Below are 23181 nucleotides of genomic sequence, written 5' to 3'. Positions count from 1 at the left end.
ATAAATGGAATTCCTTAATCAAGCACATGAACCTTTTTAAGGCTTTTTAATGTATGTTACCAGATTGCTCTCTAGAAAAATGGTACTGATTTACATTCTCACCAATAAGTGCACAACAGTGGATGAGATCTGACATATGAAGAATTAGACACAGCATAAAGTTCCCGAAGAGAAATCTATTTTAATTGAAAGCAGGGTTTATCAGTCTCAGCACTACTAACATTTTGGGCCAGATAACTGTTGTTGGAGTGCTGTCCCAGACATTGTACGGTATTTATCAGCATCCCTCTCTCTCTAGATGCCAGTATCTGCCCTCTCCCTGCTGTTTTGACAACCAAAAATATCTCAAGATTTTAAGAAATGTTCCCTTGGGAAGCAAAATTGCCCCTGGTTGAGAACCACCGATCCAAAGACTTAAATGTGCAACAGAACATTTATTCTTAGACTTTCTCTGGTGTATACAAATATTCTGAAGTCTAGACTCTTAGGGTTCTTTTCTGATGGAGGATATATGTGCATATTGTATGAAGAGTAAAAGAGGTCAACCATTTCTTTTTTTTAATACCTTTATTTTATTTATTTTTATGTGGTGCTGAGGATCAAACCCAGCGCCTCGCACTTGCTAGGCAAGTGCTCTAAGGCTGAGTCACAACCCCAGCCCTCAACCATTTCTATGCTAAAGGCTATGCAAATGACTTTGATACTACTCAGTGTGTATCTTTCCTTGCTATTACCTGCCAGGGGTCCTTGGTTATAAGAGGAAATGTAGCAGTGTAGTGACTTTGTCCTACAAACATGGATTGTCTTGAAACTGCATATGATATCTGGAAGTATCAGTTAGTATAGATACTCTTTGTCTTTGTCTTCTGAATAACATGGGCCCAAAAGAATGAGAATGGTTTTGGTTTTCTTGACTTTGTATGTAAAGAAAAGAAGGAATGAAGTGGATTTTTGTAGCTAAAGTATGAAACTTAAAAATCCTCCAAAGTTTATTTTAAGTGGCAGGTACTCCCAGCAGAAGGTTTGTCTACCACACCTACAGCTGGCTTTTGTTTCGTGATGGAGTTCCCCTCTGTAAAAGGCCCTCCTGTTGTTTCTATAATATTTCAAAACACCTTGGGATCCCGATATCCATTCTTTCTGATATACAACTTGCTGCACCCATATCTTCTAGTAGCTCAGAGTTGATGAATGTCCTTCATTCAAATAAGACAAGCTTCACCTTATCTTTGAAAAATGAAGAGCACACAAATACATTGTTGCAAACACAAACTTTCCTGAAATAACTTCTGCCCTTAAATGATTGGAAACTCATTTAAACCTATCCTTCAGTAAAGACGCTAGCCTTCAAGTTCTGATGTTAATTTTTTGTTCTTAAATATAAGTTAAGGTTAGTTTGAAAATGATTTCCTGTACTAGCTTTTTCCTTTCTGTTTGCCCCCACAGGAGCAGTTTCACAGGTGCTGGACAGTCTGGAAGAGATTCATGCGCTTACAGACTGCAGTGAAAAGGACCTAGATTTCCTACACAGTGTTTTCCAGGATCAGCATCTTCACACACTGCTAGATGTAAGTCTTATTTTTTATTATTCTTTTTTGTGGGGGGGCTGGGGAAACAAGTTGAGTATCAAGCATACATTTTTACTTTTCAGAAATCCTGATATCTACCCTAACAATCCTATTTCAGTTGCCTTAAATCTCTGAGAAATGTGGAAAATCATCCATCATAAATTCAGAATTGAAATAAAGTGTTTGTATAATATGAATGCAATAGCCTAGCAAGATTCAGTGGAAAATTATATACATATACATATGCATTTATAAATTACATATGCATGCAAATGATATGTGAGTTTTTTTAAAGCACATAGCACAACCCTAATTTACTGCAGTCTCTTTGTTTCTATTAGAGGAATTCATTAATCTATAGCTGTGATTACTTTTTTAATTTCCTTTAAACATTGTTTTAAAACATTATAAAAAAAACATTATGCCACAAGCCTGAATATAGGAGAGAGAAAAACAAATGAGGTACTATGCAATGGACTGTGTTCACACATTTCATATTTATCATCACTGGATTTCATAGAATCAGTATCTTTTCCTTAAAACATGAGTAGATTCCATCATTTAATATAGCAGACTCCAATAACAGCATATTGGGACCCAAAGAAAAAAAAAAGCTGCCCCATACATTTCTGCCTTCACTCCACTCATGGTTTAAGTAAAATTCCTTTCTTAGACATCCTGGTTTGCTTTAGCACTGAACATATTCTTGGGTGCTTCTGATGGTATTAATACATGCTAGTCATTTTACAAGAAAAACCTTCCCTTAATAAGAGAATGAGGGCTGAGCATGTGGCTCAGTGGTAGAGCACTTGCCTAGCATGTGCAAGGCCCTGGGTTCAATCCCCAGCACTGCAAAAAGAGAGTGATGTTTGCTTTGGGGTCCCAGAACTGTTTCATGCTGATTAATCTACTATATGATACAAATTACACTAAAGCAAAAGTTCCCAGAGTGTATTCTACAGAGAATTCTTCTGGGAGATAGTGATGGGTGTTGCCACAGTGGGAAGGGAAAGTAGATCTTAAATTTATTGGTTAAATTATTCATTGCCCAAATAAATTTGAAAAATGCTACATTCTTTTGTACCTTTATGCAGATTCACAATGGACATTATTATTTTGACAGCTCTGAGATGTCCTAAGACAAAGAAACCTATTGAACTTTAACAGCATTTCTCAACTAATTTTATTATGATATTTTATTTACAATCCTGTTGAGCACTGTTTTGATGAAGACTAATTTGGAATAAGCTAAGCCAATAGTGTTGTGTTGTTTCAGCTTCAAACTATGTAATTGTATATATCTGATATTTGGTTCTAGAATTCCATAAGTTAGGTCAGTTCAAATTAATTACCAGATTTTGGCTTTTTACCTAGTGCACATATTTATCAGTGCTAACAGCTATAACAACATGTGATTCTAAAATTTGAGTGACTAATCAGAAGAAAAGCTTATCTCTTGCTCACCTGACAGTTCAATGCCAGTACATAAGAGAAATCTCTTCCACAAAGTCATTCAGGGACCCAGACCTCTTCCAGCCCTGTGGCTCTGCTGACTCCCAGAGCCTGGGAATTTCCTCTGCATCCCTTGCATCCAGCCAGCAGACAGAAGAGAATATGGAGAATCTTGTAGGGTCAAGAGTAGAAATAGGCTATATCAATTTTGCCCACATTTCATTTGCAAGTACTAGGCACATGCCTACTTAGATGCAAGAAAGTTGGAAAATATAGTTTTGAAACAAATTTAGTCAGAAAAAATGAAAGAAAGAAATTTATTTGACAAGATATGGAATTGAATCTTTGCTTTTGTGTAATTTATTTTTATTGTGTAATTATTATTTTTGTGTAATTTATTTTGTGTAATTTTTTATACTGGGAATCAAACCTAGGAGCACTTTACCACTGAGGTACATCCCCAGCCCTTTTTATTTTTTATTTTATTTTTTTTAATATTTATTTTTTAGTTGTAGTTGAACACAATACCTTTATTTTACTTATTTATTTCTATGTGGTGCTGAGAATAAAACCCAGGGTCCCGCACATGCAAGGCGAGTGCTCTACTGCTAAGCCACAACCCCAGCCCAGCCCTTTTTATTTTTGAGGGAGAGAGTCTCACTGAGTTGTTTAGGGGCTTGTTAAATTGCTGAGACTAGCCTCAAACTTGCTATCCTCCTGCCTCAGCCTCCCAAATCACTGGTATTATGGGTCATGTGCTACCATGCCTGGCTGTTTTAAGAAATTTGAGTATTTCAGATTACATTTATTTTAAATAATTTAGTTGCCTTGAGCACTAGAAAGCCCTTGAAATTCATTCTATTTCATGGAGAGCTTGGTAGCATTCCATTATCATGATCTTCTTAATCTTCATCATTGTTTTTGTTATGTTATTTGAATTAGAATTTGACTTCTATTCACTTGTTATTTAAATGTCTATTGTTCACTGTCATTTGGTGCTAAAAATTTCTTTTTTGTTGTTTTTATCTCTTTTTTAATAAATTAATTAATTTATTTTACAGTAGAATACATTTTAACACATTGTACAGAAATAGAGCACAGTTTCCTAAGTGTGAATTTCCCACAGAAGTCATTCCCCCTTTTACTAGAACTAGTTAGTAAGATATTTGTAAGAAGCTGTAGAGTGGAGATTTTGTTTATTTCAGTAATTAATAAGGTCACTGCTGAGTAGATTTGCTGACCTTTTTTAAAATCAAGTACTTTTTGTAAGGTAAAGGCTCAGAGTAGCCCAAATTGGTTTTCAAAGTTGTACTGCAGGGGAGGTTTTTGTATTGCTGTTTTGTATTCAGACACAAACTGGACTTTCCTGCTGAGCCAGATTGCCACTTAGTCCCCAGTGTAGAACTTCTCAGACCTTACTAGAAATATTGATTTTGAGTATCCAAACTGAACTATTGAGTATATCTGAGTATCCAGACTGAACTATCCTTAAATGAAAGCTTCATTATCATGAATAACATAAGCCATAGATTCTGCTCTTCTACTCTTTTTTTGCATTTTAAATCTTTTTTAAAATTTATATATAACGGCAGAATGCATTACAATTCTTATTTTATATATATATATATATATATATATATATATATATATATATATATATATACACATACACACACACACACTGGACTTTTTGGTAGAAATCATCACAGTTTCAGAAAACATTCATAGATTTAGTAAGGAAAACATACTTAAACTTTCTTTGAATTCTTTTGAATTACAAACCTAAATAAGTATCTGCATGATCAGTACCTAGCCCTGTCAGTGCAGCTTGATTTAAAAAGAAGCTATTGGACTGAAAATGAACCGTGCCCACTAAAAAGACAGTGGTAGAGCCTTGCCTAGCATAAATCCCAGCACCACAAAAAAGAAAAAGACACAAGTACTACACATGAACACTAGAATTCTCCAGAAATTACTATGAGGCCAAGCCCTGGGCAATGTTTGGTTGCAGGTAGTTCTGAGTATCCAAACTGAACTATCCTTAAATGAAAGCTTCATCATCATGAATAACATAAGCCATAGATTCTGCTCTTCTACTCTTTTTTTTTTGCATTTTAAATCTTTTTTAAAATTTATATATGACGACGGAATGCATTACAATTCTTATTACATATATATAGCATAATTTTTCATGTCTCTGGTTGTATACATAGTATATTTCTGCTCTTCTAATCTACATCCCATAAATTGGGTTTATTTAGCCTTCATTTTACTGCTAATAGGCTACATTTCAATAATATAATCAATGAAGTATGCAAGTGACTGCCATATAGAGAAATCTAACGATTAAAAAGAACTTTTATGGAGTTGGGGGTGTAGCTCAGTAGTGAAACACTTGTTTAGCATGCACAAGGCCCTGGATTCCATCCTTTGCACCTCAAAAGAACTGGTTTTTCTAATTTAAAAAAGACTTTCAAAATATGTAATGCTTATGGTACACATTAGAAAGGAAACCTAGGTATGACCAACTCTTGGGAAGGAGTTTTTAAAACATTGGCTATCCAGGGTTCAGGATGCAGCACAAGGCCCTGAGTTCCATCCCTGGCAGCATGTGCGCGCACGCGCGCGCGCACACACACACACACACACACACACACACACACATACACACACACGAATAGGGGGAGGAGAAGGAAAAAGGAGGAAGAGGAGAAGAAAAACAACTTTGGCCATTCTTTTTTCTTTCTTCCAATGTTCCATATCCCATACTTGGTTTTTTTGTTTTGGGGTTTTTGTTTGTTTTGTTCTGTTTTGTTTTTGGTACCAGGGATTGAATTCAGGGGCACTCAGCCACTGAACCACATCCCCAGCTGTATTTTGTATTTTATTTAGAGACAGGGTCTCACTGAGTTGCTTAGTCCCTCTCCATTGCTGAGACTGGCTTTGAACTCACGATCTTCCAGTCTCAGCCTTCTGAGCCGCTGGGATTACAGGCATGTGCCACCGTGCCCAGCCCATGGTTTGTGTTTTTTTTTTTAATAACTTTATTTTTTCTTATGTGGTACTGAGGATTGAACCCAGTGCCTCACAAGTGCTAGGCAAGCGCTCCACCACTGAGCTACAACCCCAGCCCCCATGCTTGGTTTTGCATTAATTTTTTTTAATTTTAATTTGTTATATATGACTAACAGAATGTATTGCAACTCATATTACACATATAGAGCACAATTTCTCATATCTCTGGTTGTACACAAAGTAGAGTCACATCCTTCGTGTCTTCATACATGTACTTAGGGTAATGATGACTATCGCATTCCCTGGTCTTTCCTACCCCCTATGCCCCCTTCCTCCCCTTTCCCCTTTGCCCTATCTAGAATTCTCCCCCATACACACACAGCATATTTTGGATCAGCATCCTTAAATCAGAGAAATCATTCGGCATTTGGTTTTTTGGGATTGGCTAATTTTACTTAGCATTACATTCTCTAGCTCCATCCATTTACCTACAAATACCATGATTTTATTCTCTTTTAATGATAAATAATATTCTATTGTGTATGTATACCACATTTTCTTTGTCCATTCATCTTCTGAAGGGCATCTAGGTTGGTTCCACAGTTTGGCTATTGTGAATTGTGCTGCTACAAACATTGATGTGGCTATGTCCCTGTAGTATGCTGTTTTTAAGTCCTTTGGGTATAGACTGAGGAGTGGGATAGCTGTGTCAAATGGTGGTTCCATTCCCAGTTTTCCAAGGAATCTCCATACTGCTTTCCATATTGGCTGCACCAATTTGCAGTCCCATCAGCAATGTATGAGTGCGCCTTTTCCCCCACGTCCTCACCAACACTTTTTTTTTATTCTTTTTTTTTTTAGGTTTATATTTTATTTTATTTTTTTAAATTAATTTTTATTGTAGGTTGTTCAAAACATTACATAGTTCTTGATATATTATATTTCACACTTTGATTCAAGTGGGATATGAACTCCCATTTTTACCCCATATACAGATTGCAGAATCACATCAGTTGCACAACCATTGATTTACATATTGCCATTCTGGTGTCTGTTGTATTCTGCTGCCTTTCCTATCCTCTACTATCCCCCCTCCCCCATCCCCTCCCCTCTTCTCTCTCTACCCCCTCTACTGTAATTCATTTCTCCCCCCTTATATTTTTCCTCCTTTCCCCTCACTTCCTCTTGTATGTAATTTTGTATACCCCTGAGGGTCTCCTTCCATTTACATGCAATTTCCCTTCTCTCTCCCTTTCCCTCCCACCTCTCATCCCTGTTTAATGTTAATCTTCTTCTCATGCTCTTCGTCCCTACTCTGTTCTTAGTTACTCTCCTTATATCAAAGAAGACATTTGGCATTTGTTTTTGAGGGATTGGCTAGCTTCACTTAGCATAATCTGCTCTAATGCCATCCATTTCCCTCCAAATTCTATGATTTTGTCATTTCTTAATGCAGAGTAATACTCCATTGTGTATAAATGCCACATTTTTTTTATTCATTCGTCTATTGAAGGGCATCTAGGTTGGTTCCACAGTCTTGCTATTGTGAATTGTGCTGCTATGAACATGGATGTAGCAGTGTCCCTATAGTCTCACCAACACTTATTGTTGTTTGTATTCTTAATAGCTGCCATTCTGACTGGAGTGAGATGAAATCTTAGAGTAGTTTTGATTTGCATTTCTCTAATTGCTAGAGATGTTGAACATTTTTTCATATATTTGTTGATCGATTGTATATCATTTTATGAGAAGTGTCTGTTCAGTTCCTTGAGCCATTTATTGATTGAATCATTTGTGTTTTTTATTGTTAAGTTTTTTGAGTTCTTTATATATCCTGGAGATTAGTGCTCTATCTGACATGCATGTGGCAAAAGTTTGCTCCCAAAATGTAGGCTCTCTATTCACCTCACTGATTGTTTCTTTTGCTGAGAAGAAGCTTTTTAGTTTGGATCCATCCCACTTATTGATTCTTGATATTAATTCTTGCACTATAGGAGTCTTATTAAGGAAGTTGGGGCCTAATCCAACATAATGGAGATTTGGACCTACTTTTTCTTCTAATAGATGCAGTGTCTCTGGTTTACTTCCTAAGCCCTTGATCCACTTTGAGTAGAGTTTTGTGGTTTTGCATTAATTTTTTTACAGAATCAAAATTGATTCTTTTTTAAGGATTAGAGTAGCGATACCCAGTAGCATAGTTTTGTAGACCATGGCTTGATTAAAGTTACTTAATCCCACTGAGCCATTTTATGAATTATCCTTATTATATTTCTTATGCCTGTGAATTAACACTCTTAATAACTAAGTTTAAGGCCATAATTTTTAAGCTGACAAGAAGAACAGGAGTAAGTTCCTAGGGGTGAGTAAAGAGCATCTAGGACTTTATTTCTTTGTAGCCATGTTTTTAAAATAATAAGCTCAGAACTTTAAAAGGTATTATTAGAATTTGTTTGGAGGAAACAAAATTACTGCAATTTGGAAAGTCCTGTCATTTGCAGCAATGTGGATGAATCTGGAGGACATTTTATGTTTAGTGAAATAAACCAGACAGAAAAAGACAAAAACCACATGACCTCACTCATATGTAGAGTCTAAAACTGATCTCATAGAAACAGAAAGCAGAATTGTCATAATGAGAAGCTGGGGTGGGTAGGGGATGGAGGGATGAGGAGAGGTTGGTGAATGGGTACAGAGTTACTATTGGAGAAATAAGTGCTGATGATCTATTGCACAATAGAGTATGTTAACAATATTGTATTGAATTTTAAAATAGCTAGAAGAGAGAATTTTGAATGTTCTCACCACAAAAAATGATAAATGTACGAGGTGACAAATACATTTATTTAGTTTGATTGTTATTTAATATATACATATATCAAAGCATTATGTCATACTCCATAAATGTGTGCAATTATTATGTGTCAAGTTTTAAAAAGGAGAAGCACACTGGTTCCACTGAGGAGGAAATGTTTTCTGATTTGAATTCTAGTAAAATACATCAAGTTGAATCTATAGTTAGAAATAGATCCAGAAATCTCTAAATATTTACTGCCTAACCACTTCCACCCTGGCACATATAACACTACTCCTCAGATTGTGGGGAAAAATACAGAGGCCTGAAGAGGAACTACTTGACTCTGCCTGTACCATTCTGTGGTTAAAATTTTCAAGCACCGGTGTTGAGGTAGTCTGCATAAGAAATATATACATCAGTTTTAGTAAAGTACAATTTGACATGGGTGTTAGTTGGCTAGGGTTTCCCAAACCAATGCACCACAAACTGAAATTTATTCTCTCATAGTTGTACAGCCTAGAAAGTCCTAAATGAAGGTGTCAGCAGCTGCCAAAGGCTTCAGGAAAGAATCCTTCCATCCGTTTTCCAGCTTCTGGTGGTTGCCCACAATCCTCTGTGTTCCTTGACTTATAATCACATCACTCCTATCTGCCTTCAATCATCACATGTCATTCTCCTGTGTCCTTATATGTGTCTGTGTCAGTATATAGTGTTATGTGTTGTTGGATTTAGAGCACATTTTAATCCAATATGACCTTATCTCCATTAATTACATTTGAAAAACTGCTATTTCCAGATAAGTTCACATTCTGAGATTCTAGGTGAACATAAATTTGGGGGAGACAGAATTTAACCCCTAATAACATGGAAAATTGATTTTGACCCAAATTAATTCTCCAGGTATGAGAACAAATTACACAAATTTAATGTAATGTATTGTTACCCTGTCAGTCATTAGGCTCTCTTGGGAACTGGTGTTACAGTGTGGTCTATGTTTTTTCATGATATTTCATATCAGTTATGGATTAGAACTTGTATTTCATACATTGGATGGCCAGATGATGGATACTTTTTTTAACTTTTGCTTGATGATTTTGATTTTCTGATTTAAAAAGCATTTTGCAAATATTTGGTGATAGTTCTCAGTCTTCTCAGTTTCTTGTAGAAATTTTCCTATTACAGAATAAACGTTTACTTTGTAAGTCAACAATGTTACAAAACATTGTTAAATGACACATTTATCTCTCACTGCCAAACTTTGACAACCAAGTGTTAAGCATTCACCCACCATCTGTCATACCTCTGAACAGCTGTTAGTATTTGTTACATACTTTTTCATAGAAAATGTAATGCCCATCTAATTACGATTATTTTTGTAGGAAACCTTAAAATTGCTTTATTTTAAAAAATGTAATTGGTGATTAGATTACTAAAGCAAAAAAGCTTACTGCATATTAGTCGCTGGCAACAACCATTCTACTTTTTTCTCTGTCTATATTACTACTCTAAGAACGTCAATATAAGTGAAACCACACAACATTTGTCTTTTTGTGACTTACTTAACATAATGCCCTCAAAGTTCACCCATGTTGCAACATGTGTCAGAGTTTTCTTCCTTTTTAAGACTGCCACATTTCATTTGTCCATTCATCCACTATTCATGCTTTGTGGTTAGCAATTACATAGTAGGAAAAATAAATTCTCAGAATAAGGCTGTCTAATCATAGAAGGGAATTCACCTTGGTTCCATCTCCTTTAATTGCTCTTCCTGGGTCCCAAGTTATATGTTCTACATCTTTTTAAAAGGAATGTGTGATTTTACGATTTTAGATTTATCTTTAAACATTCATTTTAAATAACAGTTTGGGTTTATGTCTTTACATTGTAAGTGTTCTGAGTTTGAGTATATATGTAGATTTGCTAATGAGCTTTTTTTTAATGTTCCTTGATTCTTATGTTTCTGCCTAGCAATTTTTTCCTTCATCTTGAAGAACTACTTTTTAAATTTCTTCTAAGTTTGATCTAGTGGTGATGTATTTCTTCAGCTTTTGTTTATATGAGGAAAAATATCTCCCTTTCATTTTTTTAATTTGTTCTGATTAATTATACATGACAGTAGAATGCATTTTGACACATCATACATAAATGGAGTATAACTTCTCATTCTTCTGGTTGTACATGATCTAGAATCACACCAGTTGTATAGTCATATATATATATGGGTTAATGATACTTGATGCATTCTACTAGCCTTCCTATCCCCATAATTTCTCCCCTCCTTTCCCTCCCCTCTGCCAAATCTAAAATTCCTCTATTCTTTTCTAGCCACACCCACTTATTGTGAATTAGCATCTGAATATCAGAAAAAAACATTCAGCCTTCAGTTTTTTGGGATTGGTTTATTTTGCTTAACATGATATTCTCTAGCTCCACCCATTTAATAGCAAATACCATAACTTTATTCTTCTTTAAGACTAAGTAATATCCCATTGTGTATATATACCACATTTTCTTCATCCATTCCAGATGAATTACTTCTTGAATTATAGTTTGGAACTTACTCTAGAATACCAAGATTAATGAATCAGCTTGTCCCACATATCCATGTTTCCCACTAAATACTATTGCTTTTTAATGGCCTCATAGTCAACTTTATCAGAAGGCAAAGGAATTTTCAAAAAGCTTTCAAAGTACAACAAGCACTGATTCTTCTTTATGCTATTCTCCAAGAAAGAGGGGTCTTCCCCTTACGAAGAAATGTGATACACTCAGTTATAGAATGTTTGATGGGGTGAATTACAGTTATTTTTACAATCCAAAAATATGAGTGCTTTCTTCTCTTTGTGACCTTTTACACATCATTCCATAAAAATCACTTCTGCCAGGCTTTGTTCTCTTTTTTACTCTCCTTACAGAAATTCATTTTGGCTATAGCCACTCATACAAATGCTTAGTGTCTACCCATGCAAAATAAAAGCCATATCAAAAACCAAAGGTAAATAAACATATAACACACAATGTAACATTAATATTATATTACTTCTTTGAAAGCAGAAAATTAATAGGGGAATATTCATTTAGTGTAAATATCATTTACTAATAATTGGAGATGCTTAAGAGCAACCAGAAAATGAGGTTATAATGCTTTTTTAAAAAAAAATAGAAAAGAAGTTCATATCATAGTGGGAATTTCTCACAATTAGGCACACTCTTGTCTCTGGTATTAAAAAGTACATTATCTCAGAAGGTTTTATTAGAACAAAATGCTGTCTGCCTATATCCTTTCATCTAACTAGTTGTTTTTCTTCTGCTTTCTTTTGCTTGCTCAAGAGTGGGCAATGTGATTTGTCTCTTCTTTGACTTAATTTTAGAGCTATTTACCAACTAAAAAGACCTAAAAAACAGTCAAATTGGGTCATCCAAGGCCACTGTTTGATTTTCTCAAAAAAAGCTGCCAACTGAGCTGAAATGCACCACACTGGCCTATATTGTTAAGCCACCAAAGGGGCAGTCTTTTTAGATTGAACTAGGAGGTCAAGCAAGTCTTAATTTCTTGGATTCAAAAATAAATCCCTGTAAGGGCAGTATTCTAATAAGACTGAAACTAAAGCAACCCTGTATACAGAAAGATAAAATTTAAACCAAACAAGGGCCACCTTATGGGTGTTTCTGCTGTTGTGATTCGAAAGCATTTTGCAACTTTTTCAGGAAATCTTGAATTGGCCTGGATGTACTGGTCTTTCAGTTTTCTCATTTATTGTCAGAAGAAAACTAATGATTGGATTTACTTAGAGGAACATATCACTGGGTCACCTGAGCCCCTTTTTATAACTTTAAGTAAGGACATATTCCCCATCACAATTTTACTAAAACTTGACTTAAACTAGCATTTCACTGCTATGTTATTAGCTTTCCTGGGACATCTAACTCAAGAGCTTCCAGCCACTAAGTACACGTCCATTTTAAACTCAAGTTATGCAGTGTAAACTGGACCCTAGCCTGGGACAATCTAAATTCCAGGCAGGGACTCATTGCTGCTTTATTTGTGGGTTTGACACACTTTTTAAATGAGAAATAAATTTAGTTTGAAATTTGTAAAACTTGACTATTTACATGTTTTCTGAACATTTGAAGAGAAAGTTAGCAATAATGCAAATTATAATGATCATGTTCAAAGAAAATGAAAGTACACCCTTCATATAAAATGCTCTCTGGGAACATGAGGACTTATCTCATGATTAATATTTGAGTGCTTTCCTCAACTATTTAAAAATTAAGTTGATTTGGAAATTTAATGGAATGTAAGTTTTTAGGAAAAACAACTTTTTTAAGAAAAACAACTTTTGATGCTGATAAAATAGGCATCTTTCTTTTTTTTTTTACTCTGATAAAGAAAAATGGGCCAGGCACAGTGTCACCTTTTTTTGTAATCCCAACAGCTTGGGAGGCTGAGGCAGAAGGAATATAAATTCAAGGCCAGCCTGGGCAACTTAGCAAGACCATGTCTCAAAAAATAATAATAATAAAAAGGGTTGGGAATGTGGCTCAGTGTTTAAGCACCCCTGGGTTCAATCTCTGATATGAAAGAGAAAGAGAAAAGAAAAATTGTCTGGGTATTTTGATTTCTTTTTGTAAATTGTAATATCAAAATGATATATAATCATCCTTGGATTTGTAAGATGAACAGGTTAAATAAATTCTTCCTAGGGTTTAATGGTAGTTCCTTAAATTTTTCAAAGTGCCATTATAGATTTTGCAGTGAGTTTCTTTCACACCTGTGTTACCTATCATACTATCTTTGAACTATATCATTTTTAATGATGCCAGAGATCTTCAAAAAAGTTTTTTTTGGGGGGCTGGGGATGTGGCTCAAGCGGTAGCGCGCTCGCCTGGCATGCGTGCGGCCCGGGTTCGATCCTCAGCACCACATACAAACAAAGATGTTGTGTCCGCTGAAAACTAAAAAATAAATGTTAAAAAATTCTCTCTGGGGGCTGGGGATGTGGCACAAGCGGTAGCGCGCTTGCCTGGCATGCGTGCGGCCCGGGTTCGATTCTCAGCACCACATACAGACAAAGATGTTGTGTCCGCCAAATACTGAAAAAAATGAATATTAAAACTCTCTCTCTCCCCCTCTCTCTCACTCTTTCTTTAAAAAAAAAAATTCTCTCTGTCTCTCTCTGTCTCTCTTACCCTCTCTTTTAAAAAAAAGGGTTTTTTTTTGTTGTTGTTTTTATTTTAAGAGACAGGGTCTCATTGTGTTGCTCAGGCTGGGCCCCAAATTCATGGGCTCTAGTGAGTTATCCTCCTGCATCAACCTCCAGAGTAGCTGGGACTACAAAGCATATACCACCACACCTTCCTTCTCATATAACAAGTTTATATGTAAACTTGAGTAGGAAAAAATAGATGTTTAGATCTCAGAAGGTTTCCTCCAATATACAACTTCAGAAAATCAACTCCAGATAGTAGTTGAGTATTAGTTCCCTATATTTAGTATTTTTTAAAGAGAGAGAGAGAATTTTTTTTAATGTTTATTTTTTAGTTTTTGGCGGACACAACATCTTTGTTTGTACGTGGTGCTGAGGATCCAACCCGGGCTGCACGCATGCCAGGCGAGCGCGCTACCGCTTGAGCCACATCCCCAGCCCCCCTGTATTTAGTATTAAATCACATTTCCCTAACATTTTGCTAGATTTTAAATGTATATAAAAAATACTGTTACATATCAATGACTGATCTTTTCAGTTCACTGAAAAAATGGTGACATTGAAACTTTGTTCCTGTTCACCCAGCTTCTTTTCAGATGATTCACAGAAACTGTGAGGAAAGTTCCTAATAGAATAGTCTTTCTCCAGAGCAAGTCATTTCAATTCTCATGTTGTCACACAGGGTAATATTGTGCATGCTGTTATCTGTTTTATTAGGATCACAGACACATTTCATTCATGCACATCCTTTGCAGCTAAATACTTGACTCTTGCAAACTTTGAATCTTTTCCAGCAGCAAATTTCTTCAGTGTCTGCAAAATAAATGGTTGCTAAGAAACCTCTCTGCAACTCTCCAACCCCTTTTATTATTTGTCCCATGCCTATAGTCTAGTTGAAAATGGTATGAGCTTATTTCAACTGATACACATTCCAGTCCTTAGATTTGGTTTTCTCAGTGTGGAAAAAAAAAAAGTTAATACACCAAACTTAGGGATTGTTATAACTTCTTGCCCCCCTTTCTATTTTAAATGTTAATCTTGATAAATATACAAATATACTATGAGCAAACAAAGGCTTCTATTTGAGGACTCAGAAATCAGAAGAGAGTGAGACCTAATGGAGTATGTAAAAAAATATGAAATCTGACTTTAGTGCTTTGAATGTAAATAAAAAGTGACATATTAACTGATTTTATTTTTATGTTTGAAAGTCCAACCTCAGGAGACTTGAACTGAATTTGCTCTCTACTTTGTTTGAAACAACTCATGTGAAATGTAGAGTGTGGCCTCCTAAGGGAACTATGCTGACACTCCTTGAAGCAGATGAATGCAGCGTGTCCATGTAGCTGTGTGTGGTCGTGTCTGACCCAGTGCCAAAGGCTGGAAGGGAGCAGGCCTGTCTGCGAGGGAAACAGTGTGAGACAGTCTGTTCCCGTTGCAGTTGTTCACATTTCCTTGTTTTTTCTTGGTGCTGTGTGTGGGTTTTTTTTTTTTTTTAATATAAAGTGCTGAACTTGGATAACTGTAATTTCTTTAGAACAAGAAGGCAAACAGTAATAGATTCTACATCCTTGATTTCCCCTCTAGGGATAATTTATTAGAGTAGAAATTGCAAACTTCCCCGTCAGGACAAATCCAGCTGACCACTTGTTTTCATAAATAAAGTTTTATTGAAATATAGCCATGTCTATTTATTTATATATTGTTAATGCTGCCTTTGCACAACACAGCAGAGTTGAGTAGTTGCAATAGAGACCATATGGCCAAAAGAGCCTAAAATAGTTCCTGTCTGTCCAGGATAAGATTAAGATCCTAACATGCTTTAACATGGTAAGGCTTGCAATTGATTGGCCAAAATCTTTCAAATCATATTTAGTGTAATTTGTTCCTTTTTAAATGTTTTTTTTAGTTGTAGATGGACACAATACCTTTATTTTATTTACTTATTTGTTATGTGGCACTGAGGATCAACCCAGTGCCTTACAGGTGCTAGGCAAGCACTCTACCACTGAGCTACATCCCCAGCCCCATGTATTTGTTCTTGTAACCTACAAATAGCATTTTCTACAGTTCATTTTCCCCAACTATTGCTAAAGGCATCTCCCTAACACAGATGTTGTATATTACTGAACTCTCAAACAAGCTGAGAAGATCTGGTGTGTCATAAAAAAAATGGCATATCAGCAAGCCAATGTCTCATCCCTGCTGCTCTGGCTATATGGCCCTGGGTACAGCCTGACTGGATCTTCGCTTTCTCCTCTGTGTTAGTGAATTTTCCAGTGCTGTGGTAATCAACTGGTAAGGAAGAAAAGTTTATTTGGCTCACAATTTTGAAAGTTTCAGTACATGGTCAATTGGCCCTGTTGCTTTGGGGCCTTTGGAGAGGCAGCACATCCTGGCTGGAGTGCACAGTGAGAAAGCTGCTCACCTCATAACAACCAGGAAACAGAGAGTGGAAGGGGCCAGGCAAGGTCCAGTATCCCCTTCAAGGACATACCCCTAGTGACCTAACTTCTAGACCTAACTAGATCTCACCTCTTAAAGGTTCCCCCACTTCCCATTAGTGCCACTGGCTAGGGACCAAGCCTTTGACAATGGGTCTTTGGGAGAACACTTATCCAAACTAGAACATCCTCTTTAAAATAAAGGAATTGAATCTTGCTGATACCTAATGTCTTTTCCACTTTAAAAACTTTATGAAGCCAGGAGCAGTGGTACACATCTGGAATCCCAGCAACTCAGAAAGCTGAAGCAGGAGGATCACAAAGTTCAAGGCCAGCCTCAGCAACTTAGCAAGGTCCTAAGGAACTCAGTGAGACTGTATCTCAAAATAAAAACTAAAAAATGGCTGGGGATGTGGCTCAATGGTTAAGCACCCCTGGGTTCAATCCCTGGTACAAAAAAAAAAACTTTATGAAATAAGTCAGACTTGAAAGAGACAAAAAAGCAAAATATATGCCTTAAATTCAGGGCAAAGGGTTTTATTGTTGTTGTTGTTGTTTTTACTGTGCAAGCAGGACCAAAGAGAAATGATATCTGGTTCCTAAAGAAACAAACTAAAATAAGTATTCCCTCTATGTTTATTTTTATGTTACTGTGAATTTTGTTACAAACATCTATTTATAGTTTCTATTTGCTAGTTAAAATACTCAATTATTTTTGGAGGAAACATTTATGAAACATCTACTGTGTCCTCAGCCCCGTGTGAAGTGCTGTTACCTAATGTCAAAGAGCTCCAGAATCTGGTCATAGAAAAGAGAAAGAAGCTCTTGCACAGCATGTTCTATAATCATGAACCTCAGGCAGCCAGTCCCTTGGCTGTTGATGCCTTTGGTGTGGCAGGCAACCTAATGCTGATGGTGACTTTGGTTGACAACATGTGGCTTTGACATTGGGAATGTATACTACACCTAGCTTCAGCAGCACATGCTTGGCCTTGCTCCCAGGTGTTACCACTTAGTTCCCTATTTCTGGACCCTCTTGCTCTGTGCAGACAGCCCTTTGGGCAGGGCTCCATCAAGATGGTTCCAGCCAGGCTTCCTTCTGAGATATAGCCTTGATTCATGGGAGGCATACACATTCTTGTCCCAATATACGCTCTAAGTGTGGGCTGTCCCAGGTGATCTCCAGCCACAAAAATAGCAGGCACCAGTCTCTTTTCACTTGGGACTTCAAGGGCCATATGAAGCTACCCCAAGGACTCTCTCTCAAACAGAAATCTTTCTTAGTGCACCAAGATGAGCCTGTAAGTTGCTGTGACTCAGCAATCACCTTTCAGAGAATGAGGCAGTGAGCTCTTTTTGCTGGCACCTCCACTTCCTATTCATGGTTCTTCTGGAGCATCCACTACCCTTCACTTGACATGATGAAGGGCACAGTTCCCTCTTCTTCCCTCTGAAGAAGAAGGAGAAGGGAAAATCAAATACTTGCTCTCCTCAGTCTTATGACTCCTACAAATTCCAGGCTTCTGCCTCTATAGGCAGAATGAAGCCCTGGGGTGAATGTGAAAGAATCATTTGACTGCCTTTCAACAAGCCCTGGAGGAGTGTCCTGGCAACTTTCTAGCAGATTTGGTGCTACTTATTTGCTGCTGGCCTTAGCTTTAAGCTAAATGTCCAAGACAACAGATGTGGTCTCAAGTCACGTCATTGTATATGTCTATTTTTATACAGTTGGAATGAGAGAGAAGGGTAAAGGATAATAAAGATCAACTTTAGCTTTCCTTTGTGCTCAAAATCCAACCACCTCTTTTGCTTGCCTCCGACCTTGGCAGAACTCTACCTGGATTTGAACTTCCAAGTCCTGCGTATCAGCTTATTGGCATCATGCAATACATAGATGACCCATGTGAATGAGAATTCAAAAGCACCATGCTTTATTCTACTATTTTAAAAACATTTTAATGTTCCATTACATTCACTGATGACTTATTGACCTGCTCTGCCACATTTCTCAAATGCTTTATATTTATTTAAATGTGACTAAAATTATGTTTAGTCTCTAAGACAAAAACATAATTCAAGAAATTAAAGAGGGAAATGAAGGTTGGTGTATTAAACAAACACATCCAGATAGTCTCTACTGAGATCATTTCCAGTTGATATTGCTGGGGACCAAACTACTCTTGGGTGTCCAAAGGGATCAAGCCATCCTAAGTTTCGGGGCCTTTAGTTAGATATGTCTTGTAATTGGTGAGCTCTTTAGGGGACCAGAATTCTCTTTTTCATCTCTGAAACTCCAGTAAATAGAATCCCACTGCCTAGTACACAATAGGACTTCAATAAATATTGGATGGGCAGACAGGTGGGTGGATGGATAGCTATGTATATGGATAAGCCAACAAGAGATCACTTCTTTCCTGTGATGGCAATGAAATAAGCCCCTTCCCGCATCTCTTCCAGGCCAACTGTATGATACCCATGAAGACATTTGTAAGGCTAGAACAGTGGTTCTCGTATTTACTCCTCTGTGTCTGTTTCCTCATCTATAAAATGGGAATAATAGAAGTACCAACCTCTTGAAATCATGTGAGGTTAAATGAGTGAATATATGTTAAGAGCTTAGACTAATAACTAACATCTAGTGGATGTTCAATAAAAGTAACAGTTATCATTGGGCATGGTGGTGCATGCCTATGATCCCAATGGCTTTGGAGACTGAGGCAGGAGGATCATAAGTTTAAAGCCAACCTCAGCAAAAGTGAGCTGCTAAGCAACTCGGTGAGACCCTGTCTCAAAATAAAATACAAAAAGGGCTGGGGATGTGGCTTAGTGGTCGAGTGCCCCTTGAGTTCAATCCCCAGTAAAGTCCCCCAAAAGTAACAATTATCATTGTTGTTAATAGTATGAATTGAGTCTCTCTTATCTGAAATGCTTGGGATTTGGGATTGGATTTGGGATTTTTCTGGATATTGGAATGTTTATATATATGTAATGAGATACCTTGGGAATGAGACCCAAGTGTTAACACAAGATTCAGTTATGTTTCTTATATGTATAGCCTTAGTGTAATTTTATGCAGTATTTTTAGTGCCCCTGTGTTTTGGCTGTGACCCCTCACATGAGGTCAGGTGTAAAATTTTCCACTTTGTAGAATCAGATCAGCATTCAGAAAGTTTGGGATTTTGGCACATTTTAGATTTTGGATTTTTAGATTAGGGGTATTCAATCCGGACAACTGTTATTAATCTCAGAAATTAGCACTGGACATCTTTATAAATACCTGAGGACTTTATTAAAGCATAGATTTCTGGACCTTATCTCAAATTCTGATGTAACAGGTCTGGAGGGGACCCAGGAAGTTCGTTTCATAAGCCTTCCGGCTGATTCTACCACAAATCCTCAGGAAACTGCACTGATATATGGGGCTAGGGGGTGTAGCTTAGTGGTAGGACACGTGCTTAGCATACATGAAGCCCTGGATTCAATCCTCAACACTAAACAAAGAAGCAAGAAAGAAAGGTGGGGGAAAGGGAGCGGGGAAGGAAGGGGGGAGAAACTATACTGACAAGACCTTGGGGGTTGTACTTGGCATAGTAAAACCAGGTCAGAAATCAAGTCTTCAATTTAGGGAGTTGTGGGATATTTGTTGTTCTGTAAGTAAAAATTAATATATAAATGGAAACTAATCCTAATTATAGTTTAAAATGTTGAAAGTAGTGTTAGTAACAACAGTCCTCAGTCAAGAAAAAGGTAAAACTGAACAGTTTGTGATGAAATTAGATATAAACCTGACAGTATTTATTTTTTTTAAAGAGAAAGAGAGAGAATTTTAATATTTGTTTTTTAGTTTTCGGCAGACACAACATCTTTGTTTGTATGTGGTGCTGAGGATCGAACCCGGACTGCACGCATGCCAGGCGAGCGCACTACCGCTTGAGCCACATCCCCAGCCCCCTGACAGTATTTATAAAGCTTTGAATTAAATTGGCTTTAAAACAATTTTGAGATTTTTTTAAAATCTTTTTATTCATTTAGGTTTTTAAAACTTTGCTTGATCATTAATATTATGACATGCAAAGGATAACTAATTGTTTTTTTAAAGTGTTATTTATTTTTATTGTGATAAGAACAATATGAGATCTACCCTCTTAAACACTTAAGTGTACGATATAGTATTGTCAACAGTAGACATAATGTCATAGAGCACATTTCTGGAACTGACTCATCTTTCCAAGTGTGTTTTTTTAAACTTAGAGTTATGTATTTTAAATGTCTTTTTTTAAACTTAGGATTTAGGGGAGTTTTGTTTGGTTTGGTTTATTATTTTTTATTATATATGTCATATATATATATACAATATTTCATTTATTTTATAGTCTAAGAAATAGTCTAAACACTATTCACAACATTATTTCTATGAGAAAATATATTCCCTTGTTCCAAATTTCAAAATTGGCAATCTTTTTTTACAACTAAAAAATAAATTTTTATTGATTTTTTTAAATTTATATATGACAGTGGAATACATTAGAATTCTTATTACACATAAAAAGCACAATTTTTCATATCTCTGGTTGTATAAAAAGTATATTCATATTCACACCAATTTGTGTCTTCATACATGTACTTTGGATAATAATGTCCATCTCATTCCACCATCATTTCTAACCCCATGCCCCCCTCCCTTCCCCTCCCACCCCTCTGCCCTATCTAGAGTTCGTCTATTCCTCCCATGCTCCCCCTCCCTAACTCACTATGAATCAGCCTCCTTATATTCAAAATTTGCAATCTTTAGAAATAGAAACCATTGAGAAGATAGAGACCATCCATGTATAATCTAAAGGGATTTGGTCAAACTTTTGTGAACCAGCCACTTATCAACCATTTTCTAAAATGTTAATATAATATTTTAAGCAGAGCAGCAATACTTGTCTATTCATACTATTTGTTTAACCTCCTGTTCAGTAGTGCTTTCTTAATTAAATGGCATCATTTAAAAATGGTTCCTGCTCTATCTTCACATTGCTCATGTCAGGTGTTTTGTGTGTGGCATGGCCCAAATATTTACAAGTCATAAAGCTTTAGCTTGTGTCAGTATAAACAGATCTAACTATAATTCGAAGAATGTTTGCAGTCAGTATTTGACCTCTCAACTAGCACTGGTGTGCAGAGTAAATGAGGAAAGAAAAGAACAAGACCAACAACAAAAAAAACAAATCCCCACCTATTTTAGAGAAGTTAGGAAATAGAAGCTTTCAGACTAGCCAAGGTCATTTTTAACTTTTCAGTTTGCAAAGCAGACTATTGACTATGAGACATTTCATTTAAGGTAGAAACGAATATATTTTAATTGCATTCCTAAACGACAGAAATTGTTTTTCCTCTAAAGAAGTAAATGAATGTTCTTCTGAAAGTGTAACTTTGGATCATTTAGGCTTGTGAGCTTTTAAAAATCTTCTCACACTCTTTGAATTCACAGTCAAAAGGAAAAGTTTATGTCCTTGACTTCCTCCAGCATTGATTCTGTTACTGAACAGCCCTGGTAAAACAAGCATAAACCTTTTGTGAGAACATTCCTTCCTAGAAGGAGTTGGGTTTGCCCTTTCCCAAGATTTAGGTTTCTGTGAAAATTCTTTCAGACTGGAATTGGCCAGAAAGCGTTCTTTCATTTTACTCTGTGTTCACGTTATTGAATGTTGCTTCTGTCAGAGGCAAAAAGCACTGGGATCGCTGAAATATTGACAAATTTAAAATGCAAAGGAAATTGCTACATTGACAGAATTTTGGTCCATCTATTTAAAGACTTTTTTTTTAAAAAAAAAAAAGCTATATAAACTCCTATTCTGATAAGTTTTATTGAATGACTAAGAGATTATTAACAAAAGGATCCCACTGAAATCGGCAGCCTGCCTTTTAAGAGGGAGAGCATTGTTTAGTGAAATAATAAATACAAAGCTGTGAATTGTGGCACAGAATTATGAGTGTTGATTGGATTCTCTTCCTTGCTTTTTAGCTCTATGACAAAATTAACACAAAATCTTCACCGCAAATCAGGAATCCTCCGAGCGACGCAGTACAGAGAGCCAAAGAGGTAAGTGATATATTTTCTGAAAGAATTTGGTATCATCATCTTTCCTATCTTGATTGAAGACATTTCTACTTTACCTTAAGAGGCAGTTCCCTTGGATTTACAGTTGGACTCATTATATTCAGATTTTGTGTTTCTTAAGTTTATCACTGACAGGAAAGAAAAAATTTTTCAGCATCAATATTGCCAGTTTGCTAGTTTTCTGGTTCTGCTGTGTAAACTTGAATATATTAACATATCGATTTTACTTCTTTTGTGTTTTTTTTTTCCAAAAAGAAAGTGTGAAGTTTTTTTTCAAAAAGAAAGTATTCACGGTACTTGATACAAAGATGTGCTATGCAATTTTGAATTGCTTTTTTCAAGTGGTATTGTTTGAAAGTTAATTAAATTTCCATAGCAGTTAAATATACTGAATTCAAAGAAGTCATTTTTATACATTGCCAGTATACGTGGCTGTACATATCACAAACTTTCTTTAAACTTACTTATTATAGAAACATGACACCACAGAAAGTTTGGAAAATAAAATCGATCCATAATCCCTCTCCCCTACACAGTGGTTTCGTTTTTGCATATCCTTTTCCACTCATTATCCATTTGCATATGAATTTTA

The 23181-nt window shown here is 36.2% G+C and overlaps 1 protein-coding gene across 5 annotated transcripts in view; it reads left to right on the top strand.

Annotated features, from left to right (window-relative positions):
• The window catches only part of Cask (calcium/calmodulin dependent serine protein kinase), a 348936-nt gene that overhangs the window by 259965 nt on the left and 65790 nt on the right, over positions 1-23181 (top strand). For all 5 annotated transcript variants that reach the window (XM_077106548.1, XM_077106546.1, XM_077106547.1 and 2 more), the window contains 2 exons: positions 1447-1568; positions 22494-22571. In XM_077106548.1, coding sequence (XP_076962663.1) covers positions 1447-1568; positions 22494-22571 — 200 coding nt within the window. The remainder of the gene's footprint in view (positions 1-1446; positions 1569-22493; positions 22572-23181) is intronic.

This window comes from Callospermophilus lateralis, chromosome X (assembly GCF_048772815.1).
Source record: "Callospermophilus lateralis isolate mCalLat2 chromosome X, mCalLat2.hap1, whole genome shotgun sequence".
Classification (NCBI taxonomy): Eukaryota; Metazoa; Chordata; class Mammalia; order Rodentia; family Sciuridae; genus Callospermophilus; species Callospermophilus lateralis.
This window is presented reverse-complemented; position numbering and strand designations above follow the sequence as displayed.